This window comes from Salvelinus namaycush, chromosome 4, assembly GCF_016432855.1.
Source record: "Salvelinus namaycush isolate Seneca chromosome 4, SaNama_1.0, whole genome shotgun sequence".
Lineage (NCBI taxonomy): Eukaryota > Metazoa > Chordata > Actinopteri > Salmoniformes > Salmonidae > Salvelinus > Salvelinus namaycush.
In genome coordinates, this window is record NC_052310.1 from 21,213,941 (window position 1) to 21,234,788 (window position 20,848).

At 43.3% G+C, this 20,848-nt stretch overlaps 1 protein-coding gene across 17 annotated transcripts in view; it reads left to right on the forward strand.

Annotated features, from left to right (window-relative positions):
* Window positions 1-19,509, forward strand: part of LOC120046305 (V-type proton ATPase 116 kDa subunit a1-like) — a 35,549-nt gene extending 16,040 nt beyond the window's left edge. For 4 of the 17 annotated variants that reach the window (XM_038991399.1, XM_038991397.1, XM_038991405.1 and 1 more), the window contains 13 exons: window positions 1,029-1,241; window positions 1,974-2,124; window positions 2,370-2,509; window positions 3,092-3,255; window positions 4,852-4,942; window positions 5,100-5,218; window positions 5,387-5,603; window positions 6,016-6,123; window positions 6,804-6,911; window positions 8,133-8,150; window positions 9,511-9,628; window positions 9,999-10,170; window positions 18,190-19,509. In XM_038991399.1, coding sequence (XP_038847327.1) covers window positions 1,029-1,241; window positions 1,974-2,124; window positions 2,370-2,509; window positions 3,092-3,255; window positions 4,852-4,942; window positions 5,100-5,218; window positions 5,387-5,603; window positions 6,016-6,123; window positions 6,804-6,911; window positions 8,133-8,150; window positions 9,511-9,628; window positions 9,999-10,170; window positions 18,190-18,283 — 1,713 coding nt within the window. In that variant the 3' untranslated portion in view covers window positions 18,284-19,509. Of the gene's footprint in view, window positions 1-1,028; window positions 1,242-1,973; window positions 2,125-2,369; window positions 2,510-3,091; window positions 3,256-4,851; window positions 4,943-5,099; window positions 5,219-5,386; window positions 5,604-6,015; window positions 6,124-6,713; window positions 6,912-8,132; window positions 8,151-9,510; window positions 9,629-9,998; window positions 10,171-18,189 lie in introns of all 17 variants that reach the window. The other 13 variants (XM_038991400.1, XM_038991398.1, XM_038991407.1 and 10 more) reach the window with 9 other exon arrangements.
* The last annotated feature ends 1,339 nt before the right edge of the window (window positions 19,510-20,848 follow it).

The window sequence follows — 20,848 nt, forward strand, 5'->3', positions numbered from 1 at the left end:
CCACGCTGCACCTTGGTCCTCTTCTCCTTCTCCCGACGACATTTGTTACAGTTACACAGGGCTTTTGTGTTTGTTATGTGACAGTGTTGCAAGCTAATCAACCAAATATGCAATGGCAATCATAAATTGTCCCAGAAAGCATGACAGGATGTGTGTGCTTGTGTTACAGTCCCTTGATACTGTTGGTTTAAGTCACACAATGTTCTCGGTGTGGGGATGTGCACATGTGCAGTATCTCAGTACTAGTCGGTAGAGGTCTTTCGCCTCGTATAACAATAATTGTGTTGAACTCTATCCTTGTAAAAAAAAGAATGCGGTTCTGCTTGAAAGGGAAGACTCCCTCTGTCCTCCTCTAAGCCTGCCCTCCAGTGGAGTCACCGTGCGCAAGCTTTTTAAAATAAATAAAATCATAGTGGCCGTGCCCGAAATCTGTTTTTCCTACTACTTACTAAAACGACATACTGTTTAGTCAAAATTAATACAGTAAGCAACAAATATCAACATACTAGGCTCACCCTTCCTAAGAATGCGTCGTCTAATGTGCAATTGCATTGATACCCACTATTCGTTCATTTGGTTACAGCGTGTCCCCTTATCTCATTATCAGCTGACTATCAGCTGTTGTCAAACATGTGCCTGGAAAGACGATTCTATTCCTCAAAAGTGTGCAGGGAATTCTACTAGATGAAAAGCCGAAGTGAGTATAACATCCTGACATTTAAGCATACTCTATTTTGGAAATGTCATATACTATAAAACGTAATATTTTCGCATACCTAAAATGGGTATGGGTATGTCTGAACCAACTGAGGCCTGAAGACTTGCGTTAGCTCCCCCGAGATAATACCTACTACCTAGGCTTAGCTAACACCATCTTGTTGTCTGTGCAGGTCCAAAACCAGATGGACATTTTTCATAATTTAATCATTAGTTTGCACCAACGACCTGAAGACTTGCGTTAGCTCCCCCGAAATAATACCTAGGCTTTAGCTCAGCGAGCTAACAAAACCCTATTTTCTCCCGTGCAGGTGCTGAACCAGACAGAGGACCACAGACAGAGGGTGCTCCAGGCTGCAGCCAAGACCATGAGGGTGTGGTTCATCAAGGTGAGGAAGATGAAGGCCATTTACCACACGCTGAACCTGTGCAACATCGACGTCACCCAGAAGTGCCTGATCGCCGAGGTGTGGTGCCCTGTATCCGACCTGGACTCCATCCAGTTCGCCCTGCGCCGAGGAACGGTGAGTCGGGTCTGCAAATCAGAAGGATTAGAGCTCCAAGGCAGGAAGCTCCCTTTAGTTCATTACCTCACTTCCTGTTGTTTTGATGCTGAAAATTTGGAATTTAATACAAGATGACGCTATAGTATGAAGTACTTTGCATTCTGTATAAACACCATCGAATTTGTGTCGAATAGAAATACTTGGAATTGGACAGAAATCATAATTAAGGGAGAAATGATATTGCTAGATATCAAATACATACAGAATATCATTATGCAATCTGTTTTGCCAGGCAAACTAAACCAACTGCACACACAATTTTCATTGGAAGGTCTATGGAACGTACTCTTTCTGTGCACTGTTCTTATCTAAAGCTAAATGAAATGACAGGAATAGGCAAACGTTGATGTAATGTTATCATGTAGTGAAATACAACAATGATTCTGCCCAGTCTTTGGTCTGCAGAACTGACCTGGTGTATGTTCCTTCTCCCATTACTCATTGGTCTAAGTGATGTGGCTACCTCCTCACTGAGTCATCTGAAAATATGAAAATTGTGTTTAATTGGCATTTGTCAGGTAATTCTGGTGTAGGGTGAAGTTTCCCCTAGATGCTGATCTTGGGTCAGATTTGCATTTTCCTCACTAATGATTAAGGTTAGGATTGGGGGAGGGGAAGCTGATCCTAGAGTTGCACCTAGGGCAAACTTTACCCCGTAGCGGTGACTCATTGGCTTGGTGTGTTTTACAGGAGAGGAGTGGCTCCACAGTGCCCTCCATTCTCAACAGGATGACCACCAAGCAGACTCCGCCCACCTTCAACAAGACCAATAAGTTCACCTCTGGATTCCAGAACATCGTGGATGCCTACGGGATCGGAAATTACCGGGAGATCAACCCAGGTGACATACAAGTCTACACTGTGTGCCTCTGTGTTGTTGTTGTTGTGTCTATGTATGCTGTTGTGTCTTTGTGTGTTGTTTTGTCTGTCTGTTTTGTTGTGTCTACATAACTGTTATGTCTCTGTGTGTTTTGTGTCTTGTGTTGCTTTGTCTCGTCTTTCTCTGTATCTTGTTGTTGTTTTCCCCCATGCCATTGTGTTGTACTGTCCACTGCGATGTGTCTTACTGTGTGCTCTTTCCTACAGCACCGTACACCATCATCACTTTCCCTTTCCTGTTTGCGGTCATGTTCGGGGACATGGGTCACGGTGTGCTGATGACCTGCGCCGCTCTCTACCTGGTCATCCGAGAGAGCCGCATCCTCTCCCAGAAGACTGACAACGAGGTACGTCCCACCAAGAGCGCCGATGACGTTGTGTGCTTCCGATTAATATCTCCTTTCTCCTGAAGTGTGCACTCGTTCACTACTTCTCACAAACCTAAAAGCATTGGATTGAGGGAGGAAGGGGCCAGAGGGAGTTTCCACCATGTTTCTTATACCACTTAGTTCCTTTAAAGTCAGTGAAGGGATGTGAGCAAGTGCACACTTTGGGAGGAAGGAGATAATTAGGCCAATGTATTGTAGATTTAATTTGGCAAACTACCCTCTCTTGTACAGTAGGCTACATAACTTGGGGCATTTAAGTAATGTTTTAGTGTTTGATGTAGTTGAGTGTTGAATGATGGCTGGTACAGGCAATGACGTATGCAGACCTTCTTTACCCGGTGAGGCCTGGGTCGTGTTCATTAGGGTACGCAACGGAAAACATTTCCCAACATTTTGCGAAGGGAAACGAAAATGAGTGTTTCTTATTGGACTGGTCTACGTGGTCCCTCTCTGTTTCAGTCCGTTTTTTCCTTTCTGTGCCAATGAACATGACCCAGGCCAGTGCTCCAATGTGTGTTCATACTCTCCCTGCCCTGGCAGATGTTCAACATGGTATTCGCTGGACGCTACATCATCCTGCTGATGGGAATCTTCTCTGTCTACACCGGTATCATCTACAACGATTGCTTTTCCAAATCCCTCAACATGTTTGGCTCCGGTTGGAGTGTCCGGCCCATGTTCAGCCCCAAGGGAGCCAACTGGACGTAAGTTATCCGTCACTCAACTGTCCAACCTATAAATCCACCAATAACCAACCAATCACTCACGCGACTGTGCGGCAGCCAATTGGGAGAAGGCAGTTCTTGGTAACAAGCTTTGACATTAGATAACAACAAAAAGATACACCCACCACTGGAGATTTCAACAGCTTGATTGCTGTTTAACATATTGTTCAAAAACATTACTCAAACTTTCATACCGGTTAATGTAGTAGCAGGGTCGTTCCACGAAAAGAGTCCTTTTTGTGTAGTATAACTTGGTGAAAACATTTGAATTCACCTAATTTTAACATTCTGTCATGACGAGCGGATTTTAAACTCGTCTGAAGTCGGTAACACTGATGTGCCAACTTCTGTCTGTAGCGTCGGAACCGTTTGAGATACAAACTAATATGACCCCACTATGGAAAGGGGAGACATTGCTCCGTTTTGCTCTATGACCCCCACAAGTGTCATGGGACTCGTCTGACGGTAACCCATACAAACAAATGGAAGTATGGAGGTGGTTTTGTGGCAACAAAAATAAGGGGTTAAATATGTGTCCAAAAAAACTAAAATATTCCCTGAGCTTTCTTATATCGCCTAGATATAGGATAGACACTTCAAAACCTTATTCCTTATGATTTATTTATTTTAACTGTCTTTTTTGCCATTTATGAATGTGTAATTCAATGCATTTCTAGGCGCTGTAGTATTAAAGGCCAAGTTCAAAATTGTATCATATATTTTTGTTGTTGTTGTATTTTACCCCAATTTTCTCCCCGATTTCGATCTTGTCTCATTGCTGCAACTCCTCAACGGGCTCAGGAGGCGAAGGTTAAGCGTCCTCCGAAACATGACCCGCCAAACCGCGTTTCTTTATACCCACCCGCCTTAATCCGGAAGCCAGCCGCACCAATGTGTCGGAGGAAACACTGTTCAACTGACAACGAGGTCAGCCTGCAGGCGCCCGGCCCACCACAAGGAGTCGCTAGAGCGCGATGAGCCAAGAAAAGCCCTCCCGGCCAAACCCTCCCCTAACCTGGACGACGCTGGGCCAATTGTGCTTCGCCCTGTGGGACTCCCGATCACAGCCGGTTGTGATACGTCTTGGGATCAAACCCAGGTCTGTAGTGACTCCTCTAGCACTGCGAAGCACTGCTTTAGACCGCGACGCCACTCGGGAGGCCATCAAATAATGTATTAATATACATTTGTAATACCTAAAGGGGTCTTAAAATTCCAAATCAAATTGCTAAATGATCCATAGTATGACCATCTTAAAATAATTCCATATGTTAGCTTAGTACCCCCAACGGAGTTTAAAATCTTCAGGGAAGTCACAGTGAGTGTACAGAGAGACATGTCAAAATGCTGAATTTTGGCAGTTTAGCAAGTCTTTATTTATTTATATACAAAATCAGGTTTATTGAATGTTCCATCTGGGGTATATTGCAGGGCACTTCATTTATTATACCAGGCTTTTAAAATCCAATATTGGTGCACTTTCCAAAGCATACTAGAAACCCTTTATGTATACTGTATGTCAATGATAGCAACGCTCTGCAAATTGTTCACTTCAATTGTCTATAATATATCTAGGTTTGAAACTCTCAATGAAAATAAGGTGCTGCAGTTGGACCCAGCCGTGCCAGGTGTCTTCAATGGCCCCTATCCACTGGGTATAGACCCGGTAAGTCTGTCTGTCCAGTCTGTCTGTCTGTCTGACTGTTATATTGTCCGTCCCTCTGTTTCTCTGTGTCTGTCTCTCTGTCTATCTATCTGCACTTTCCGGGAGTCATCTCTACAATGAGAGCTCTTTATCTCCGCCTCTTCTTTGTGATCTTCAGATCTGGAACATTGCCACCAACAAGTTGACCTTCCTTAACTCCTTCAAGATGAAGATGTCTGTGATCCTGGGAGTGATCCACATGATGTTTGGCGTCTCTCTCAGCCTGTTCAACCACCTGTACGTACCCCTCTGTGTTTAATGCTGTGTGTGTCTGTATGTCCGTTTTGACCTTTGACCTGTAAACCAGAGCGCCAAAGACAAAGGTCCATTCATGAAAACGTAATGGTCAATAATGTTATTCTCTTCTCCGCTTCTCATATCTTCTGTTCTCTTACTGTGGGCCAGGTACTTCAAGAAGCCCCTGAACATCTTCCTGGGTTTCATCCCTGAGATTGTCTTCATGGCCAGCCTGTTCGGCTACCTCATCATCCTGGTCTTCTACAAGTGGACGGCCTACGACGCTTTCACCTCCAAGGACGCGCCCAGCCTCCTCATTGCCTTCATCAACATGTGTCTCTTCAACTACGGCGACGTCACCAATAAGCCTCTCTACCGGGGACAGGTGTGACCGGGGGACCCTTCCCTCCCTCCCTCCATCCCTCGGTCTCTCCTAACTACTCTGGTTCCTTTGCTGCCCAGTGGCATATGGGGCTGCATCTCAATAGTGACTCAAAAAGTGACTTCATTTCCTCGTCTTCTTTCCTTTGTCTGCTCCCATCAGAAAGAACTTAACAGATGAGAAGATAGACCCTTGAGGTGTGCCTGTTACGACCCTTTCAGCTTTTCAACTCTTTTATCCCCCCCCCTCTCTCTCGCTCAGACCAGTGCAATCAAAGGAACGGGAAAGGAGGTCACTATTTTAGGCTATTGGGGCGCAGCCAGGGTTCCGGAGAGCGAGTTAGCATATGTCGCTGATAAGGCTCCATGTCCCCAATATATTGTCTGTTAACGTTCTCTCTGTTTTGGATCTATAGATGGGGATCCAGATTGTTTTGGTGCTGATTGCCCTTGCATGTGTTCCCTGTATGCTGATAGTGAAAACTATGGTGCTTCGGCGCCAGCACCTGTGGAAAAAGCACCTGGTATGTTCATCAGATCTAACCTTTAACCTTTACGACTCTTGTTGATTACCTGTTTTTGAGAACCTGTTGTTTTCTTTCGCTTTTTTTGTGGCCTTTCGTTTCTATCGACTGTATGTTTTATTTCTGTAATGTCGTGCTTGGTTGTGTTTTGCCATACAATGATGCTTAAAGCATGCCTTGGAAAATCTGTGAAGTAAAACAAGTATATTTACTTTGCTATATTTTGATAAAAGATTACAAAGAGATTAGAAATACTTTAGCTGCATGTAAAAAATATTTATTTGGTTATTTGATTAACACAAGGCTAGCTTTGCTTGTTTGGCATATTAGTGGCACCTAACAAGTCTCCAATTTGTACAATATTCCCCATAATTTTAAATATTTGACATATATTTTCCATGTCTTTTTTTCCATATATTTTACATGTATTTTGCATACATGATTAACATTTTTACATGTATTTTACATATATTTAACATATTTTTTTATACCGATCTGCTTGTTGGGTGCCCCCCTAAGTGCCAAACGCAAACATAACACCCCAAGGCGTGCTTTAAGCCAGACACAGATCTTGTGGCTTTTGTATCTAGTCACAGAAGAGGGAAGAATGCCCTGCAGAGAATCTAGAGCAATCTTTAGAGCAAACAGGCGTGTCCTCATCAACCGGACTCACCCAACAGGGCACACAGAAATTCGGAGGGGTGCGGGTGGGCAACGGGCCCACGGAGGACGAAGCTGGTATCATGGACCATGACGCGCTCTCACAGCACTCTGAGGACGGAGACGAGGTAAGCCAAGGGGTTAACTGACTACGTACCTTTCTGACATTTTGGCTCGGAAGTACCATCATTTCAGACTGAAAGATAATCACATTTTTTCTGAGCTGGATATCTATCATCTGGTTTTCTCTCAGCTTAGAATAGAATCTAATCTCTTCCCATGTCGGACCTTTCTTCCTTCTGCCATTCTAAAACATGTATTATTACCTCATTAGAAAGCACTTCGTTCCCCTCTCATTTGAAATCATCCCGTTCTTTACCACACCATTTTAGACCTCTCGTTCATAGCTACAGTATAGATCTTCCTCTGGATCTTTCTCTCAAACCATTTGAAACCCTTTAAAGGAATGAGTCTGTGGACCTTTACGGAATTTGTGGTATCTTTGTAGACTACAGCACATACTGCCTCACTCTATTCCTTATGCAGCAGCAATGACTTGCTATAACCTGTCACAGCTACATAAAACCCATTAATGTACCCTCACTACGTAGCTTCATTACATCATCTTCCTCTTAGACGTGTGTTTCAAATAGCAGCGCTGCTTTCTGTGTGTTATTGAGTGAAGGGGGAAGGGATGTGGGTACAAGTGAGGGCAGGGGGGATGGAATGGAAGAGATAAGAAATGGATTTTCTGTTTCACAGTGGGTTCAGAAAAGTAAACAGTGAGGTGAGTTTGCATGAGAACCAGCCTCAGTGAGTCATTGCATCAGGGAATGGAATTTGGAAAATATTGTTTCTGAGTCAGAGGTTCTGGGGTTTTTCATGTAGGCCTAATGTTACATTATATATCCTGGTAAGAGGTTTGTTTTTACAGAAAAAGTGTACTTGATAGTCCAATAAGAGTATACTTTGATGATTTCTTATGAAAAGGTTTGTATTGCTGGCTTGTTTTGTAATACAAACTACGACTACTATGAAATGTGATCATGTACTGTGTCTAAGATGATATAATTTCATTGTGGGTGTTGGGAGCATCTTTTAAAATAATGATTCACTGGAAGTCCAACCAGACATTCTCTGGCACCTCTTCCGAAAGTTTAAACATTTAGCAAAATGCTGGATTAACTAAAAGTGTTATTATGTTGTCGCAAAGAGCCATAGAATGCTATGTAATGCATGCAATGCATGCTATTCATTTTTTTTGTGATCATTTTTGCCATCATGGTAGTCATATAACAAATTGCTTCCTGAACCCTGCCACTAACCTTTGACCTCTGCTTACTTTCAAGCATGCAGAGGAGGAACCGGTAAGAGCCAGGCCGTGCATCCCGGCATGCTGTGCGTCTGCCTGTCCCCAATGACAGTATTCTGCGGCCTGTCTGTTTACCCAACCTGCCTACCTACCCACTCTGTCAACCGCCCAAGAATGACGTGTGTGTGTGTGCATCAAATCAAATCAAAGTTTATTTGTCACGTGCGCCGAATACAACAGGTGTAGACCTTACAGTGAAATGCTTACTTACAGGCTCTAACCAATAGTGCAAAAAAGGTATTAGGTGAACAATAGGTAAGTAAAGAAATAAAAACAACAGTGAAAAACAGTAGCGAGGCTATAAAAGTAGCTATACAGACAACGGTTAGTCAGGCTGATTGAGGTAGTATGTACATGTAGATATGGTTAAAGTGACTATGCATATATGATGAACAGAGAGTAGCAGTAGCGTAAAGAGGGGGTGGTGGGTGGCGGGACAGTGTGTGTGTGTAGCAAGGCAAGTCTATCAAAAAACAGTTTTGACTGGATTCCCTTTCATTAACTGGCATTTAGCCATACCATCTGATTGCTCACTTTTTATTTTTTTCCTGCATCTCCTTTCTCACCAATCCTCAGTCCATCCATCCCAACCAATGTGCATTGAGATATCAAAAAGGCATGATTTTGTTGTTGCTGTAATGTTTTGCTATTGATATCTGGATGTTGGATGAAAACCATTATCCGAGCTATTCAGCTTCCTACATTTGCCATTGCAACATGTACTGTGCAGTAGTGTTGTTTTTCTTAGCGAATCACGTTGGAAGCCCTTTTCAAGTAGAACAATGAGAGCCAGCGCTGGCTTTTCCGTGAACTGTGAGCGGATCGAAGGACAAAAGAGAGGGATGGAAAAAGGAAGCCTGGCCCTTGCCAAGCTAAACTGAATGATTTTGATTCTCATGTTTTTCACATCTCATACGCAAGGGAAGAAAGCCACATTACCGGTAGTTGTGGATAGATTAGATAAAGCAACCTCTTGAGGTACAATTCACTCAGTATGGAATTACAGCATACTTACAGTCAACTGTTAAGTGAATTTGAACAGCACCAGCCAGAGTCATGTTCAGTAGGGCACACTGTAACAAAACCTTTTTGCAATGGAAAAAAATCTGTGTTTTTATCAGACAAGCGCAGGTGGTACCTCCCTGTTTCTTTCCTTTTTACTCTCTTTCAAATCGTTTTTTTTTTTTTTTTGTTCCTACTGACCATGACCATAGCCTAGGTCTGTGTAGCTTCCAGTGGAATGTAGACATCTAGTTTCCAGCGGAATGGCAGTAGGTCTTAGTGTACATGTTGTTCCAATGGAAGGAGCATTGATCTTAGAATACATCCCTGATGCGCACCTCCTCTCTCTGCAGTTTGACTTTGGAGACGTGGCAGTCCACCAGGCCATCCACACCATAGAATACTGCCTGGGCTGCATCTCCAACACTGCCTCCTACCTGCGACTCTGGGCCCTCAGTCTGGCCCATGCACGTGAGTGTTACCCACACACTGCACACACACACTACACACAGGTGAATATACTGTGCACGTGCATGTAACTACTTACTCTGCACCTAGAAATGCGTGCGTGCGCACACACAAAGAATAGACCTGCACTCATAACACAAGCATAATGCACATGCAATACTGTTCTTTTCTATCGCTCACTTACTCAATCATGCACATACTACATGGCAAGAGGGTTGACACTAATTGGTGGATAACGACCTACTGGTAGAATGAACGCCTTACAACTCTCTCTTCTCACCTCCCTATCTCCCGTCTGTCTCTTTCTACCTCTCTTTCCCCTTTCTATCTTTCTTTTGTCTTTCCTTCTTTCTCTCTCTCTCTCTGTCCACAGAGCTGTCGGAGGTGCTTTGGACCATGGTGATGCACCTGGGCCTATCCTCCAGGAGCGGTGGCGGCTTCTTTGGCCTGTCAATCATCTTCGCGGCTTTCGCCATGCTCACCGTGTGCATCCTGCTCATCATGGAAGGCCTGTCCGCCTTCCTGCATGCGCTCCGTCTCCACTGGTGAGTCTCAAACACGCACGTACACTCTACACAGTGCCTTCCGAAAGTATTCTTACCCTTTCACTTATTCCACATTTTGATTGTGTTACAGCCTGAATTCAAAATGGATTCAATCGGGGGGTTTTCTCTCACACCCATCTACACATAATACCCCATAATGACAAAGTGAAAACTTGATTTTAGAAATTTTTGCAAATTGATTGAAAATGAGATACAGAAATATTCACACCCCTGAGTCAATAGTTTGTAGAAGCAATACTTTGTAGCGTCTTTCTGGGTGCGTCTCTAAGAACTTTCCACACCTGCTCATTATTCTTTTCAGAATTCTTCAAGCTCTGTCATATTGGTTGTTGATCATTGCTAGACAACAATTTTTTCAGGTTTTGACACAGATTTTCAAGTAGATTTAAGTCAAAACTGTAACTCAGCCACTCATGAACATTCACTGTCTTCTTCGTAAGCAACTCCAGTGTAGATTTGGCCTTGTGTTTTAGGTTATTGTCCTTATGAAAGGTTAATTCATTTCTCAGTGTCTGGTGGAAAGCAGACTGAACCAAGTTTTCCTCTAGGATTTTGCCTGTGCTTCACTTCATTCCATTTATTTTTTATCCTGAAACACTCACAAGTCCTAAACGATTACAAGCATACCGATAACATGATGCAGCCACCAGTATGCTTGAAAATATGGAGATTGGTACTCAGTAATGTATCCTATTGGATTTCCCCCAAACATAACACTTTGTATTCAGGACAAAAAGTTAATTGCTTTGCCACATTTTTTGCAGTATTACTTTAGTGCCTTGTTGCAAACAGGATGCATATTTAGGAATATTTTATTCAGTAAAAGCTTCCTTCTTTTCACTCTGTCATTTTGGTTAGAATTGTGGAGTAACTACAATGTTGTTGATCCATCCTCAGTTTCCTCCTATCACAGCCATTCAACTCTGTAACTGTTTTAATGTCAACTTTGGCCTCATGGAGAAATCCCTGAGCGGTTTCCTTCCTCTCCGGCAACTGAGTTAGGAAGGACGCCTGTATCTTTGTAGTGACTAGGTGTACTGATACACCATCCAAAGTGTAATTAATAACTTCACCATGCTCAAAAAGGATATTCAATGACTGTCTTTTTTTTACCCATCTACTAATAGGTGCCCTTCTTTTGCGAAAACCTCCCTGGTCTTTGTGGTCGAATCTGTGTTTGAAATTCACTGCTCTACTGAGGGACTTTACAGATACTTGTATGTGTGGTGTACAGAGATGATGTACACACACACACACACACACATCACACACACACACGTGTACACACACATGTACAGTATACACACGCACACAGACACCCACACACACACACATCACACACACACGTGTACATACACACACATACAGTATACACACGCACAGAGACACCCACACACACACACACACACACACATGTGTACACACACACACGTACAGTATACACACGCACACAGACACCCACACACATCACACACACACACACGTGTACACACACACACGTACAGTATACACACGCACACACACACATACACACGTGTACACACACACGTACAGTATACACACGCACACAGACACCCACACACACACACACACATCACACACACACATGTGTACACACACACACATACAGTATACACACGCACAGACAGCCACACACACACGTGTACACACACATGTACAGTATACACACGCACACAGACACCCACACACACACATCACACACACACGTGTACATACACACACATACAGTATACACACGCACAGAGACACCCACACACATCACACACACACACACGTGTACACACACACACGTACAGTATACACACGCACACAGACACCCACACACATCACACACACACACGTGTACACATGCACACGTACAGTATACACACGCACACACACACACACATCACACATCACACGTGTACACACACACACATACAGTATACACACGCACACAGACACCCACACACACACACACATTACACACACACATGTGTACACACACACTTACAGTCCACACACACACACACACATACGATGACAGACTCTATATACCGTATCCATGGCCCTGCGCAACCTCCAAATTGATTCCGTTCACGTAGTGACTTGTGTTGCCTCCTCACTTGTAATCCCTTGGGATCTGCTCATCTGTTTTCGTGTAAACTCACAGGCGAGCACACATGGTCGGGAGGTGGAGTGGAGTGTGGAATGCGATGGGTAAAGACTCACGGAGTGAATCCAGTGCCTTAGCAGATGGGAGTGTGCCACTGACTGATTATCCAGTTCACAGCCCCCACAGTCTATCTTGTCTGCATCCCAAATGGCACCCTATTCCCTACATAATCCACTACTTTTGACCAAGGCCCATATGTAGGGAATAGGGTACCATTTGGGATGCACCCTAACTGTCCAGTCTTCATGCGATACTCCATTTTTCACTTTCTCCGAAGTGTCCTTTTCCCACTGAGTTTTCCAGTTCTATAGGTCATATGGAAAAATAGCTCTGCGCAGTGTAACCAAATAGACAGATACAGGCGAGAGGCTATCTTTTTAAGAATTGAAAAACGAAATAAACAAAAAACTCACTGTCATTCTTTTTCACTTTGTTAGTGGTCTATCTTTCTTAGGTAAAGGTTTTTGGCATGTTATGTACAGAGTTGGGTTTATTTTCTTAAAACCTTCCTCATCTGGCACTGGCTATTAAGCACTAATGACCATCTTACCTCATGGTTGTGAAATGAGGTATAGGAGAGTGTGTTTTTGTTGGATGCCAGTATGAGCCTAATGCCTTACGCCTGCCCTCCTGCGCTTGTACTGTAGTCTGTCAGTGTTGGAATGGTACAGTGCCGTACCGCTCTCTCTCCCAAACACCAGTCAGTCTGTCAGCTCCTCAAAATGGCCTCCAGGGAAATGCTATGTAGACCACCTCACATAAATAATGGGTGCATTCAAAATGGCAACCTATTTCCTATAGTGCACTACTTTTGACCAGGGCCCAGCTAAATATATTAGGCCCAGTGCAGAAAAAGTTTTGTTTTTCTGTGTTTTGTATCATATTGTACAACAGCTGATGAAAAAAAAATAGATATATATTTTTTAAATGAAACTGAAAACTATCTGCTATTGGCAGGTTTGAGGTTTGGAACTCTTTCTTATTGGTCTATTAACTAATAGGTCTATAACTAATAGGTCTCTGGTCAAAAATGGTGCACTATATAAGGTATAGGATGCCATTTGGGACACTATATAAGGTATAGGATGCCATTTGGGACACAGCCCAGAAAGAATGACTATACCAGAGCCTGACCTTGTTCGTTTAACTCTGAAGTTTCTCACTTTTGGCTTTCGGTAACTTGACTGAACATGTAAACATTGGAGTGAACCTCTAAACTGTTCAGCAGAGGAGGATAGAAAAATTGTGTTTTTGGGGGGCACAGAGACCAGAGTCATTATGTAAAGGTGGTCAGTGTACGTCACATTGGTCTGGGTTTACCGATGATTCTGACAATAACGTCCATAGCCTATATCATTCGAAGCCTATATCATTCGAAGCCTATATCACTCGAAGCATGCACCATTGATGTTTTTGGTCCTGGTGCCATATGAAAAATACCACAAACCTCTAAGATGATCTCATTTGAGAATAAATATAATCTCTCATAATGAATTTCATTTTAATATCTGGTTGGGTTGGTGACAGTTACAGTGTAGACGAGGACGGGAATGTTAAGACGTGAAGGGTCTTGTCTGGCTCTGGATGGGGTGCTTATTTCGTCCGTATTTGGTCACCCACCGCTCTGATACGACGTTCCATTCCAGGACGTTGCCCCCTAGGCGGCAGGTAACCTAGCGGTTCGAGAGGCGAGACAGCAACCGGAAGGTGAGAGCTGGCAACAGGAAGGTTGCTGTTATCAAATCCTAGATGCCATTGCCTGCCGTTGAGCAAAACACTTAACTCCCCACAACAACACTTGCACCTCTCCAAAACCTGTCTATGTACAGTGCTTTTAGAAAGTATTCACACCCCTTGTCTTTTTCCACATTTTGTTGTGTTACAAAGTGGGATTAATATGAATTTAATTGTAACATTTTTGTCAACGATCGCCACAAAATACTCTGTCATGTCAAAGTGGAAGAAAAATTCTCTATATTTTTGTTAATTCATGGAATATAAAACACTATCTTGATAAGATAAGTATTCAACCCCCTGAGTCAAAACATGTTAGAATTACCTTTGGCAGAGATTACAGCTGTGAGTCATTCTGGGTAAGTCTCTAAGAGCTTTGCACACCTGGATTGTGCAATATTTGCCCATTATTCTTGAAAACATTTGTCAAGCTCTGTCAAGTTGGTTGTTAATCAAAGATTTTCAAGACAATTTAAGTCAAAGCTGTAACTAGGCCACTCAGGAACATTCAATGTCGTCTTGGTAAACAACTCCAGTGTATATTTGGCCTTGAGGTTTAGGGATATTCAATGTCTGCTCTTGTAGAAAAATCTCCCTGGTCTTTGTGGTGGTATCTGTGCTTAAAATTCACTGCTCGACTTTAAGGACCTTACAGATAATTGTATGTGTGGGGTACAGAGTGGGTGTAGTCATTTAAAAAGCATGTTAACACTATTATTGCAAACAGAGTTAAGTCCATGCAACTTATTATGTGACTTGTTAAGTACATTTTTACTCCTCAACTTATTTAGGCTTGCCATAACAAAATAATTGAATACATATTGACTCAATACATTTCAGCTTTTCATTTTTAATTTGTAAACATTTCTAAAAACATAATTCCACTTTGACATTATGGGGTATTGTGTGTAAGTGACACAGAATCTCAATTTTAAATTCAGTCTGTAACACAACAAAATGTGGAAAAGGTCAAGGGGTGTGAATACTTTCTGAAGGTACTGTATGAGTACTGCATGTACAGTATGTGTATGTACAGAGCATTCGAAAAGTATTCAGACCTCTTCACCCTTTCCACATTTTGTTACTTTACAGCCTTATTCTAAAATTGATTAAATCTTAGAACAAAACAGGACTGTTTTGCTAGCACAGACTCGAATATGTTCCGGGATTCATCCAATGTCATTGAGGAGTATACCACCTCAACGGCTTCGTCAATCGTCCCCACAGTGACCGAACATACATATCCCAACCAGAAGCTATGGATTACAGGCAACATCCGCATCGAGCTAAAGGCTAGAGCTGCCGCTTTCAAGGAGAGGGACACTAATCCGGACGTTTATAAGACCTCAGACGAACCATCAAACAGGCAAAGCGTCAATACAGGATTAAGATGTAATCCTACTACACCGGCTCTGACGCTCGTCGGATGTGGCAGGGCTTGAAAAGTATTTTGGACTACAAAGAGAAACCGAGACGCGAGCTGCCCAGAGACACGAGCCTACCAGACGAGCTAAATGCCTTTTATGCTCGCTTCGAGGCAAGCAACATTGAAGCATGTATGAGAGCACCAGCTGTTCCGAACGACTGTGTGATGGTAGCCGATGTGAGCAAGACCTTTAAACAGGTCAACATTCACAAAGCCGAGGGGCCAGACGGATTACCAGGACATGTACTCAAAGCATGGGCGGACCAACTGGCAAGTGTCTTCACTGATATTTTCAACCTCTCCCTGACCAAGTCTGTAATACCTACATGTTTCAAGCAGAACACCATAAATATAAACATAAACACCCCAAGGAAGCGAAGGTAACCTGCCTAAATGATTATCGCCCCGTAGCACTCACGTCGGTAGCCATGAAGTGCTTTGAAAGGCTGGTCATGGCTCTCCCTCAATGTGAGCAAGACAAAGGAGCTGATTGTGGACTACAGGAAAAGGCGGGACGAACAGGCCCCCATTCACATTGACGGAGCTGTAGTGGAGCAGGTCAAGAATTTCAAGTTCCTTGGTGTCCACATCACTAAAGAACTATCATTGTCAAAAACACAGCAACACAGTCGTGAAGAGGGCACAACAACACCTTTGCCCCCTCAGGAGACAGAAAATATTTGGGATGGGTCCCCAGATCCTCAAGAAGTTCTACAGCTGCACCATTGAGAGCAGTTACAGGGGATAGTGCGTACGGCCCAGTACATCACTGGGGCCAAGCTTCCTGCCATCCAGGACCTATATACTAGGCGGTGTCAGAGGAAAGCCCCAAAAATGGTCAAAGACTCCAGTCACCCAAGTCATAGACTGTTCTCTCTGCTATCGCACGTCAAGCGGTACCGGAGCGCCAAGTCTAGGACCAAAAGGCTCCTTAATAGCTTCTACCCCAAAGCCATAAGACTGCTGAACAATTAATAAAATGGCCACCCGGACTATTTACATTGCCCCCCCCCCCCCCCTCCATTTGTGTTTACACTGCTGCAACTCACCTGTACCCCCGCACACTGACTCGGTACCGGTATCCCCTGTATATAGCCTAGTTATTGTTATTGTATTGTGCTACTTTTTAATTATTTTTTACTTTAGTTTATTTTGTAAATATTTTCTAACCCTTCCTTGAACTGCACTGTTGGTTAAGGGTTTGTAAGTAAGCATTTCACAGTAAGGTCTACACCTGTTGTATTCGGCGCATGTTACAAATAAAGCTTGATTTAATTTGATTTTTCTTTGTCACCTCCCTGACCAATGCCCTTCTGCTCCGATTGCTCAATTTGGCCAGGGGGCCAGCTCTAGGAAAATTCTTGGTTGTTCCAAACTTCTTCCATTTGGAGATGGAGGCTACTGTGTTCTTGGGGACCTTCAATGCTGCAGAAATGTTTTGGTACCCTTCCCCAGATCTGTACCTCGACACAATCCTGTCTCTGAGCTCTACGGACAATTCCGTAGAATTGAGCTAAATTTCGAGTCTCATAGCAAAGGGCATGAATACTTATGTAAATAAGCTATTTCAGATTTTTATTTTTAGTAAATTTGAAAACATTTCTAAAAACCTGTTTTCGCTCTGTCATTATGGGGTATTGTGCGTAGATTGATGAGGGAAACCATTTTTTGTAATCCATTTTTAGAAAAAGGCTGTAACGTAACAAAATGTGGAAAAAGGGTTAAAAGCGGAAGTACGATTTCAGTTGGACCTTGTGTGCAATTGATTATAATTATCTTAATCCATCTGCCCTTGCTTACTCCCTTGGCAGATTTGATAGAACTGCATGTGGGAAATCAGTATGATGGAAACTAGCTATTGCTTCCTTCCACCCATCCATGTATCTCAGATCTGCCAGAGGAGTGGACGAGGACAGAGTAGAGAGGGAATGAAGTGCAGCCTCAGTCACTGTCAAGATACTGGCACCCCCCCCCCCCCCCCTTTCCCCACTCCCACCCCCTCTTTGGGGAAAGGGATGATCGACAAGTGGCTAGCTACATGTAGTTTAGCAGTATAACATATCAGGTTATTTAATGCAAATGGAAGGGTTCCACTTTTTAAAAAGCCTTTTTATCCTTTTCTTAATGTAAATAATGTTGGATAAGCGCAAAAAAGTTGGCTTCTCACCAGTTGTCAGCAAGTGGATGATGCTGTGTATGTTGCTTTCAGCCAGTTGAATAGATATTCAGCGACTGTCGGTGGGACGATCCACCTTGAAAGCGAAGTAGTGACAGCATTTATTTTTCTCTGCAGTTATTCCACGATTTAAAAGGTTTCTTCTTTAAGGTTTGTTCTCATTCAGAGAGGAGAGGGTGTTACTGCCAAGCATCTGGCCTCGTAACTGAGGAAGGAACATGCTGCTTGTTAAAGCCCGAAATGTGGTATAATGGTGCCGATCAAAGACCGTCCAAGTTTATTTGAGGCGTTTTGACTCATGTCCAGGAAATGTTGGACGAAGTATCGTAATTGACTATGATAATTTGTAATTGGTCTTGACATTCGAGAGGCAACCATTTCTTTGTCTTGTGTCGTGGCGGCTGGCTCGAGGCCTCGTCCCAAAACTCTATTGACCTGTTCAATAAACCACTGATCTTTTGAGGTCCTTTTTGTCTCTTTTTTTAGGGTGGAGTTCCAGAATAAGTTCTACACGGGGCAGGGCTTCAAGTTCGTCCCCTTCTCCTTCGAGAGCATCCTGGAGGGGCGATTTGACGAGTAAACCAGCTCGGCCACACCCCTGACAAATCCCAGATCCCTCTATAAACGTTTCTGCACGGACCCCCAAACTGCAGCTCTCTTACCCCCTCTAGGAGCCATGTTGTGACGTGTCGGTTCGTGAGTTGTGTATCTATGCTCCTCTTTGCTCCACTCCAGCCTCGCAATGTTGTGAAGTGTTGTTGTTGTTTTTCCATTTTCAAGAAACTCCCTCCTTCCTTCCGTGATGCCATAAGAAGTCGCTGCATATTGTGTGTGTGTCGCGTTTCACCCATGAGCTTATCAGTTGCTCTTCATTCATATGAAAGATGGTCGTGAAGGTTTTATTATATGGCATCCTATGGAATACTATGGCATCCTATGGCATTCCCTCAATGTGACTGGTGTAAAATGTTCTGGTATATCTATTCAGAGAGAATGTCCCCTGTGTGTTGTGGCTCTCCCTGTGTGTATTGTTTTGTGCAGTATGATCTAGCTATTAGCGTGACCGTGGCAAGAGGAAATCATAACAGGTGCTTCCTGCTAAGGATATGACCAAATTGAGATGGGGAGATTATGGGGACATGTTCAGGAGCAGTTTCATTTGACTGTATTTTCTGAACCCGCTCCGTTGAGGAGCAGGCAGAGCGATATTTAAATCAAAACATAAAATGCATTTCTATTGGTTACTGTACTATACTAATTGACTTGCCCCTAACTTGTAGCTACAGTATGAGGATACACTGTATTGTTGTTTATGATACTGTAGTACTTACACATATATTATTTTAAATGCTGTATTTATAGTAGCCTATTCTACCCTCAAACTCATGTGATGAAAACAACACTCTCTTTGGTTCATATCGGTGGTTGTGTGTGATGTGGGCTGTCAAGTAATGAAACATATCTATCAAAATACACACATGAAGTCCTCTCGAGTACAATCCTATGGTTTGTAGTCATCGACAAATATTGATTTTGTATTATTTTCGTTCTGTGAATACATATTTGAACTGGTTGTCAATGTGGTCATTTGAATTGTTGTGTTGTGTTCATAGTAGGTGTGTGCGTGTGTGCATGCCTGCAGAAGGATTGGCCTATTTAAAACAAAGTCCTGTTGTTAACGGTCAAATTTACTCTGCAGTGTAACATGTGCTCTGTCAGTTGATGTGTGTACATGATATCAGTCAGATGTGTTTGTGAAGCTAACTATTAAAACAAAGTGTTTGGGGAATGGCCCTAGAGTCCTCACTTTCATATTGTGATTGTTATTCATTGTTTACAGTAACTATAGTTTTTCAGAGGTATACCCATCAGCTTTAAAGGGATACTCTACACAAATGACAACATTACATATTGGTTTCCTTACCCTGTAAGCAGTCTATGGAAGGTAAGACAGGAATCCATGCTTTGATTTTGTGTACCTGTCTACTGTCTCCAAATGCTAACTTTTTAGCATAGACTGCTTACAGGGTAAGGAAACCGATATGTAATTGTGTAATTTGGGTCAACTATCCATTTAACAGTCATCGATACCTCAAATTCCCATGGTCAAGCACATACTTCCATCCACCATCATCATCCCTGGATTTCTGAACTCACTTCTTAGGGTTCCTGGTTTTTTGATTCCCTGGTCTATTGTTGAATACTTCAGTAATTGATTTCCATGTATGAAGGTAAAGCCCTCAGAGATTTTACAGGCCTCCTTTGTTTGAAACAAGAGGAACAACATCAACATGGCCCTGAATACACAAAATGGGAGCTCCTCTGCCAAGCCATCCCACCCACTTCCCAATCCCCCCCTTCCATATGGCCTCAGAAGCCTGTGGAAACAAACAACCTGTTAGGACAATGCATCGTTATAATGGGAACTCCAGGCTAACCTCTCGTGCCTCTTCCTGATCAAATCCAGGCATACAACGGCTATACTCAGTAGGCGGTCCGCGTTCCGCATCCGGACACAGAACGGGGTCAATACGGACCGCGGGTCTTGACAAAAAGGAACTAAATCACAACTGAAGTAGACTGTTTTTGGAATGACGTTGGACTAGACTAATTAGCCTAATTGTCCCTCTTTTCGTAGGCTAATTAGTCTAGAGGCCTTTGAGGATGTTTTATGTACGACCTGGTTGCTGGGGGACATGAGTGTATTACCAGCTGGGCCCAGACGATAGTGGAGATCCATAGCGCCCACTAGTGGCTGCCCAGGCTAGCATGAGGCACTTGGCAACAATTCACTGCAAAAGGAAATGTGCCAGGGTGCACTCCCGCATTTCCCCGCCCGCAATTTCGGGCGTTCCTGCATGTGGGCATTCCTGCATCTGCAGGAACCCCTTTTTATAATTTTATTGGTCCATTTTTAAGCTATGACTCCGGCACAGGAGGGAGGCTGGGGCGATCCAGTACAGTAGGTGGCAGTAATGCAAATAATGTTGGATTCCAACTGCCGATAAACCCCACAGAAGAAGAAGAAACGTCAGGGGGCGACAACAATAGCTAGCTATAGCTGGTACACGGGGCGGGGACGACCGGTAGACAATGTCTTTCACGCACGCCTGTCGGGCACTGTTTTACCCAAGTTCTGTTAACG